The following is a 9315-nucleotide window of genomic DNA, read 5'->3' as shown; positions in this document are numbered from 1 at the left end:
GATTAAACAAGAGTCATACATCGGGGTGATTTACAGCATTTAATTCGGATATTTGTTTAATAATAATTATTAATTCATTAGCATTTGAATAATTGCAATATCTCAGTAATTTACATCTGTAGAAATTTTTTATCATACATATTGAGTTTATATAACAGTTTTATAAGGAGGGTCTTGAATTGAATTGAAAAAATATTTCATTGTCTTCAATGTTGAATTAAGAACACAAGCGTACGAGCGCGTGTCTCAATGTTATTAAATTATGATCAATAATATTCAAATTATTAATATAGATTTCTATACTCCAGTTTTATTGTGAGTGTTGTGGTATCTTTTCGTATGAGTACACAAGTTAATATGTTGTCAACCACAATCTAAAAAAGTGGTTACATCGTATTAATATTTGTGTATTCAATAAGTATATTATACAGAATTGAAATGTTGTTTTGATTTTAGGAGGACGGTGGTATTCCAATGGCTGACATGTCTTATCCAGATGGAACACATGCTCCTCCACCAGGAGGGGTCAGGATCTTCCCCCCTGCTCCCGTGAGTCCACTTATTTCATTCAATAAATCATTATGTGTCGATTCTCCAAGTCTTGCTTACAGTTGAAAATTATTTCACCGGATATTGCAGTCAATGTAATTGAAAAGTGGCAACCCTCATTTGTGGTGCTTGCTAATTTCAGTAAAGAGAGCCAAAAATCCTTTTCTACTCAATTCAACAAACTGGAAATGGTGTTATTTGAACTGTATTTTTTAAAACCTCAATATCAGCTACTAAACATTTAATCGTAGGTGAAATGTATTACAAATTAATGGGCCATATGAATAAAGTTGAGCATTTGCTTATTATTTGCTAAAATATGAAGCATTTGCTTCATTTCTATGAATAAACGTGAGCAAAACCTTTTGCTCATGCTCATCAAAAAAATTGTTTGAGCATTTGCTAAAAAGTAAAAGCTTATATTCAAAATTGTATGAATAAACTAGAGCATTTGCTGAACTTTTGAAGCAAATGCTTTAAAAAAGGTGAGTCTAGTCTAGAGCAGCTTTTCACCTTTTGCTCATAGTAAAATGGCTCAACGAATTCGTATGAGGAAGAGAAAACTATACCAGATACGATCACAACCAATATTTGAGAACTATAAAACACTTTTTAGATTCAACCATGATCTATATCACCATTATTCCTACAAAAGAATAAATACAAAAGATACCCATCACAAAATAGAAAATAGGCATTTAAGAAGATGAGAGTGTAGATGATTATAAGAAGGCTATTGATATTATAAGATTATGCTGAAGATTATTATAGAGATGACATTTTTTCATGAGCAACAATAAAGTTCATAAATCATAATGCTCATGAGCAAAACCTTATGCTCCATGCTCATGCACATGAGCATATTGCTTTGGTTAAATAAACCTCAAATACAACATTTCAACTACAATTAGACATATATTCCATTTTGTTGTGTATTATTTCATTAAATGCATATTTGTCGACTGACTTATGGGCCACTCTGTACATCTGGTCTAGCCGGCAGGCTTGCTTCGCTCGCCTTATCCGTCTTGCAAGATTCCCGAACGCCAACCCAATCAATAATTGGCTGATAATCAGCCAATCGCAGAGCTCCTTGCCCTGCCGACTCGTCCGCCGCCAGTGCAAAACCGCTTCATGTGGCTTGGCTCTAAAAGTCGGTCCGATCGCTGAAACTTCCATTGCCGATTTTAACCTATAACCAAAACCCAAATCATGTGAAAATGTAGAGAGGCAGAGAATTTGACTTCGGATTATTGTTAGGGGGTCTTTAGTGTATATGAAACTCGATGTCGTCACGTCCCAGGGTGGTCGACAGCTTGGGGGGGAGGGGGGTAAGTTGTAAAAAACGCGCGTTTATAAAATCGCCTGTCCTGCAGTTACTATTCATAGTACAGCTTTTAATTTTTTCTCAATATCATGTACACATAACTGGCTTTCAATGTGGTCCTATACATTTTTGCGATAAACCGCATAGTTTTTCCGTAAAAAAATAAAATATCTCGAAAAATGTATTTTTTTATTATGGACTTTTTGCTATTTCTCGAATATTCAAGTAATTAGCCGACTTAGAGGAAAAGGCTCCCAATAAACGTTGTAGGCCGTTTCTTGCTGAATCCAATGATATATATAGATTGGGGGTTACGATCATAGATGCGGTGGTGGGAGGGGGATAAGTAGCACTGTTACGCTGCGGCGCGGTCCTCCCCCATGATTAATGCGCGTAATGGCCTGTCTATCGCATCGCTCCTACTAGTCTATGCATTCAAATTATGTATTTCAAGAACGCTATCTTATGTATTTTCGGTCGCTGAACACGATTTTTCAACTCTCAAGCCTTAATAATTGATAATTCTCATCATAATAATACTAATTATGGTCAAAATTACAAACTTCATCCCATTATCATTATTTATGATTACATTGTAATGATAAACCATCCTGTTAGGAATCCTATATGTGTTTCTCAGTCGATAAAAAACTGATATTCCATTAAGAGAGAATAATTATTCGATTTAGTTCAATGATCACTTTTGAATTGCGAAGTCAAGTAATGGAGTAAGTTAAACAAATAATATAGGCTACCCCATATAGAGCACCGTGTAACAGGAGTAAAATATTTTCTTAATATAAATTTACAGTTGAATCACAAATAATGCCAAGTACTCTCATGTGATATGACTAAATATTTGATTACAAAGGAAATACAACTCTAAAGCTGCCTTTACACCAAAGTTATCAAGGAGATGTTAATATAACTTAATCTTTATAGATACTATTAGATTGAACATAACTTATCATACATATGGTGGACATATGTGTTTGCCAAGTTCCGTTCAATCTAATAGAATCTATAAAGATTAGTTATTAACATTTTGTTAATAACTTTGGTTGTAAACGCAGCTTTATCAACTGATTCTCTAATTATATGATTTGTAATTTTATCCACAAATGAATGAATGAATGTATGTATTCCTGCACGTTGCTAACGTATGGATTATGCCTTTATAGATTCTTGGATGTCACATTAATAAATCTCTGCCACAGATTTAGAAATCAAGTCTCGATGGTTTGGAGAGCATAATTATTATTGAAGTAATTTTTTTACTCTGCTGCTTCTAATATGTTCACTACCTTTGTTTGATTTTAGACCATAGACATGAAAAGCTATGTCCACCTTTATCACTCCATCTTTATTGAGAATTTTCATAACCTTCTCATCACAAAGTTTCCATAATCTTGCAGCGTATTGAAGTTTTGAAAAGTGAAGTAGGAGTTGAATTCAGGAGAGCCATGTCATCATTATGCGAATTTGTCAACGATATTTAGGGATTTAGTCAAATCCACAACTACTTCCACTTAGAATTTCATGGGCCAAGTGAGATTAAGAGTTTTTTTTCAAATATCCATCAGATGTTGACAGAGATTGCGGTTATTGTAGAAATGCATGCTGCACTAAAACTTCAATGCTGAATTATCTTTAAACAGCTACCTAGTTAAAATACAGAGATCAGATCTTTTTGTTCTAGAATTAACTAAGACTAGGATTTTTATTTGATTGCATCGTGGAGAATGAAAGAACTCTGTTTCTTTTTATAGGTGCGAATACACTTTTACAATTTGTCACAACTATGTTCAGATAAAAATCGTTGGAGACCGAATAACTATTTCTTTCTATACGTTCAAAAGAGAATCACACATTCTTCAATTGCTTCCAGACCATTGATAACATTATGCAGATTCTATTGTCCATCAGAGTCTTGAAGAAAAATGTTATGTTCTCTTGAGAAGATTATGCTTCTGGAAATCATTCTCATCTCTCATTATTCTTGTTTTACTTCATTAGCTGACTTTCTTCACAATCTCCAGTGATATCCATAATGATGTCAACATACTTGAACGGAATATCTTTGATGGAAGATTTATTTATATAGTAGCAGCCATTTTAGGAAAGCCTTTGAAGAACTAGCTATTCCAATCACTGTTTTGGATGATCGAATAAGGGTTTGCTCCAAAGCATGATCGGTTGTCACATTTATTAAATTTTCAGAGAGTCAATGTATATTGACTGTATAGAGTTAATGTTTCCTTATTGGAAATTATTTTCTATTTCTATGTGTATTTTTTTTTTATATTTTCTAGATATAACACAGACTTTATAACATAGTTTGTGTGATTGAATGAAAAAAGTATGGGATCTTTTCTCGTACAGTTTCTATGTGCAATACCAGAGTCCTTCCTTATGAGCATGAATACAATTTAATATAATTCAAACTATGTTACAATAATCAGTCATAAATTTCAAGTAGTCATTGATTTTGATTCTAATGAAACTCCACAAATAGCTCCTGACTTCTTTCAAATATACTTTTACAATCTCTGATATTTGAACCGTTCATGAGTCCTTGTAGTTGTTTCATTGAATTGATTGCTTGCTCTCACACCTTAATTATACTGATCTCCCCTCAATAGATTTCCAACAGTATTCTCTCCAAATATTTCAAATTCAACAAAGATATCTCTCATTCCACTTTCATTCAAGTACCACCCCAAGACAATCAGTCAAACTCAGCCAGATGAAAAGTATCTATTCGTAGATATAAGTTACAGAAATCAGTTGATAAAGCTGCGTTTACACCAAAGTTAGTAACAAAATGTTAATAACTAAATCTTTATAGATTCTATTAGATTGAACGGAACTTTGCAAACACATATGTCCACCATATGTATGATAAGTTATGTTCAATCTAATAGTATCTATAAAGATTAAGTTATATTAACATCTCCTTAATAACTTTGGTGTAAAGGCAGCTTTAGAGTTGTATTTCCTTTGTAATCAAATATTTAGTCATATCACATGAGAGTACTTGGCATTATTTGTGATTCAACTGTAAATTTATATTAAGAAAATATTTTACTCCTGTTACACGGTGCTCTATATGGGGTAGCCTATATTATTTGTTTAACTTACTCCATTACTTGACTTTCGCAATTCAAAAGTGATCATTGAACTAAATCGAATAATTATTCTCTCTTAATGGAATATCAGTTTTTTATCGACTGAGAAACACATATAGGATTCCTAACAGGATGGTTCATCATTACAATGTAATCATAAATAATGATAATGGGATGAAGTTTGTAATTTTGACCATAATTTGTATATTATGATGAGAATTATCAATTATTAAGGCTTGAGAGTTGAAAAATCGTGTTCAGCGACCGAAAATACATAAGATAGCGTTCTTGAAATACATAATTTGAATGCATAGACTAGTAGGAGCGATGCGATAGACAGGCCATTACGCGCATTAATCATGGGGGAGGACCGCGCCGCAGCGTAACAGTGCTACTTATCCACCTCCACCACCGCATCTATGATCGTAACCCCCAATCTATATATATCATTGGATTCAGCAAGAAACGGCCTACAACGTTTATTGGGAGCCTTTTCCTCTAAGTCGGCTAATTACTTGAATATTCGAGAAATAGCAAAAAGTCCATAATAAAAAAATACATTTTTCGAGATATTTTATTTTTTACGGAAAAACTATGCGGTTTATCGCAAAAATGTAGATAGATGTAGAATATTGTAATTTTGATTCCGAATTTGGTAAACGTAATACAAATCTGGAATTGAACTACAAACGCCTGAAACTGAAAAACGCTTCATGTAGCTTGGTCCTTCTCTCTCCAATGGCGCTACAGCCCAAATCGGGCTTTGGCCTCAATTAAACTTTGCCTCCAGCCATCTCTATCAATTGCTGCACCTTTCCATCTCCTCAAACGTAGCATTTCCCTAGCGTCCTTTGCCACTCTATCCTCCCATCGCTCTCTTGGTCTTCCAACAGGTCTCCTTCCTCCAGGCTGTGCCACGAATACCTCGTATATCTGGCATCCGTTGCAAATGTCCTGCTTACCGGAGCCGCATCAATCTTATGTGGGCCGATAGTGGGGGTTCTCTGTAGAGTGTTGCAACTCTGCATTAGTACGGATACGCCACTGTCCTGCCTCACACACCGGTCCATATATTCTTCGCAGCATCTTTCTCTCAAATACATTCAACAGGTCTGCTGTTCTGGCTGTCATTGTCCATGTCTCACTTCCGTAACACACCACTGTTCTTATAATGCTTTTATATAGTTTTATCTTGCATTCACGGTGTACATTCCTAGCTTTGAATATGCATACAAGGGAGAAAAATGTGCGGTTGGCTGCAGTGATACGTTTTTGAACTTCTTTGAGTTGCTCATTAGTATCCGTTATGCAACTCCCTGGGTAAGTGAAATTGTCAACTACTTCATAGTGCTTTCCCTCCACATTCCATACGTTGTCCGAGTCTATTCCGATGCTGTCTACTCTGGAGCAATACTTTTGTTTTTCCAGTGTTTATCTCCAGCCCAACATCCGATGCACCCTCCTCCAACTCCATTGCTACATTCTTCATAGCCATCATAGATCTACCAAGTATGCCAATATCATCTGCATAGCCTAGTATTTGGACTGACTTCATCATCAGTGTTCCACACCTATCCACTGAAGTCCTCCTTATTGCATTCTCTAGTTCCAAGTTGAAGAGCATTGGTGCAATTCCATCTCCTTGCTTTAGGCCATGCTTCGTTTCGAAATATTCTGTCAGCTCTCCAGCCACTCTGACTTGGCAACCGTATTCTCCATTGTGGCTCTGACTAGCCTCACCAGCTTTGATGGAATGTTGAAGTCTATCATGATTGTATAGAGCCTGTCTCTTGTGATGCTGTCATAGGCCTGCCTGAAGTCGACAAACATTGCGAATATATCTATATTGTTTTCCCAGCATTTTTCTGTAATCTGTCGGAGGGTGAATAATTGATCAGTAGTTGATCTACTTGGCCTAAATCCTGCCTGGTATTCTCCTATTATGTTTTCCACATACACCCCTAATCGTGCTTTTAATGCTGTGGTGAATATTTTATATGTTGTGTTCAACAGATATATACCTCTATAGTTTCGGCAGTCTACTTTGTCTCCCTTTTTGTAAATGGGACAAATAATACTTTTCTTCCATTCATCTGGGAGCTGTTCTTCACGCCATACCTGCTCAATAAGCTTGTGAAGCCGTCTGTATATTTGCATGCCACCATACTTCCATAGTTCACCTGAAATTCCATCTGTTCCGGGAGCTTTATTGTTTCTTAGCAGCTTAGTGGCCTCAATAATTTCCTCCAGACTTGGATGTTCAACGTCGTCTAAATTTTCCTGATCCTGTTCCAACCTAGGATCTCCATTTTGCACTATTCGGGGAGCAGCCTGATTCAGCTTGGTCCTTGGAGTTCATTAATTCATTTTTAGGCTCAACTCACACTCACGCGACTCTGGTCGAGAAGAGACCCGACTCTAGTCGAGAGCATGTTGTGTTTTCAAATGGCGACACTCAGACCAGTCGATTTTAGTCTCCGCGACTGTCACCATTTGAAAAGACAGGTCTTCTCGACCTGAGTTGCGTGAGAGTGAGTTGAGCCTTAGAGTCCATAACTTATTTATTATTTCTAGAGTTCATTGAATTTCTTTGTTCATAGATGTTTGTTTATTGATTTGGCAAGAAAGTTGATTTGTTGATTTATATACCGACTTTTAGAGTGTATTAATCTATTTTCAAAGACCAAAAGTCATTATTATGTTTCCATTGAATTTTGTTTTCATTAGTCCATTGAATAAGTTAACTCCATGTTCATTTGAGTCCATTGAATTTTGTTTTAATGTTCATAAAAGTGCGCTGATTGATTTTGCACTAGATTTGATTTGTTGAGAATTGACTATTGTTTATTGGTTTGGCAATAAATTTGATTTGAGAATAATTGACTATTATGTTTGTGATGTTACAGGTGAAACCCGGAGAACCACTTTACGCACAAGTCAACAGGGACAAGAAGAAGAACAGGCAGATGGATGGGGTGGGGGGAGTTGAAGGAGGAGGGGTAGCTGCAGGCCAGGGGGTGTGGGGAGGCTATGAGGAGCAACAGGCCCCCCCTAAAGGCCTCGTTGTGGGCCATGTTGCTGCCCCACCTACCGGGGGAGATTCCTGGGTCTAAACAAATAACACCCTCGTTCTAAGCCTGTTTCATAACAAACTAAGTATTATACCTGTTTATGAGTAATATTATTCGGTAGGCACTTAACATGCTGTGTTCATGGGACTTGTAATATCATCAGTTAGGTTAAGCACTAAACACTCTGAAACTGGAAAGAAATATTCTACTAACTTTACATTTTGAAAGTAGTCTATTACTCTGTTCATGGGTAATATTTCAGTAATAGGCTTTCAAACTAAGAATTCTTCAGATTTCTTTAGAAATCTTTACAACTAAGAATTTTGAGAATAATATCTATTCATGAGGCTTGTAATATTAGTCAGGGTAAACACTTAACACCCTGAAACTGAAAAGAAATATTCTACTAACTTCACATTTTGAAAGTAGTCTATCATTCTATTCGAGAAATTGCATAATGGGTAATATTTAAGTCTCAATAGGCTTTTAAACTGAGAACTCTTAAGATTTATTTAGAAATCTTCACAACTAGGAATTTAGATAATTTCTAACATTGCAATGACCTTTTATCGAATAATATCGATATTCTGAGGATCGACCAATCGAGAGTTCACTAATTCTCTAGATCACTTCAAGTGAGGTGGCATCCCAAGACTAGATCTATGTTTCGTGATGTGCTGACTCTTTCCTTATGGGCCAGCAAAATTGATTGACTACGATAAAGATTTGCCATAAAAAATGCTGGTTTTCAGTCAGGCATTTTGGAACTAGTTGAAGAATGTGACAGCTTAGAGTTTGTTGTAAAGTTGAGCATTTATTGCTGCATCGAGTGTTGTATTATGTTGATGGATTTATCTCTTACTGAATTTGAAATGATCTGTCCCAAAAATTTTAACCAAGGCGCTCATATTTCAAAAAGTTGTTATCGGAATTAATGTTTTTCTGAGATAACCTGTTTATTCTGATAGCTTGATAGTTTACAAATCGAAAAACTTTGAAAAGTATCACCAGTGCAAAGTTTTTTTTAAGCCTTTGAACAGTCTTAATACGAGGGTGAATCAAATGAAAACCTTAAGGGCCGGTTTCCGAGCTCGGGATTTAGCTAAGTTCTAGACTTTAACTGGCTTTAAACTCTGGAGTCAGAAAATTGGCTTTCCGAGTCAGAGCGTTAATGTAGTTGAGGACTTGAATAGACTCTGGAGTTTAGAGAACATGTTAGACCCTGGAGTTTATAATTTCG

The 9315-nt window shown here is 35.8% G+C and overlaps 1 protein-coding gene across 1 annotated transcript; it reads left to right on the top strand.

The window, feature by feature from the left end:
• Positions 1–456: 456 nt before the first annotated feature.
• On the top strand, positions 457–8995 carry LOC120355910 (catenin delta-2-like; the record flags this gene model as incomplete). Its single annotated transcript, XM_039444659.1, is given in 2 exon segments — positions 457–549; positions 7911–8995. Coding segments are annotated over 2 exon segments (300 nt in total), but the record flags the coding sequence as incomplete, so codon positions are not given.
• Positions 8996–9315: the final 320 nt, after the last annotated feature.

The sequence above is a fragment of the Nilaparvata lugens genome, unplaced genomic scaffold (assembly GCF_014356525.2).
Source record: "Nilaparvata lugens isolate BPH unplaced genomic scaffold, ASM1435652v1 scaffold51_1_2, whole genome shotgun sequence".
In the NCBI taxonomy this organism is placed as follows: Eukaryota; Metazoa; Arthropoda; class Insecta; order Hemiptera; family Delphacidae; genus Nilaparvata; species Nilaparvata lugens.
Note: the sequence above shows the minus strand (reverse complement) of the source record. Positions and strands in the feature narration are given on the sequence as shown.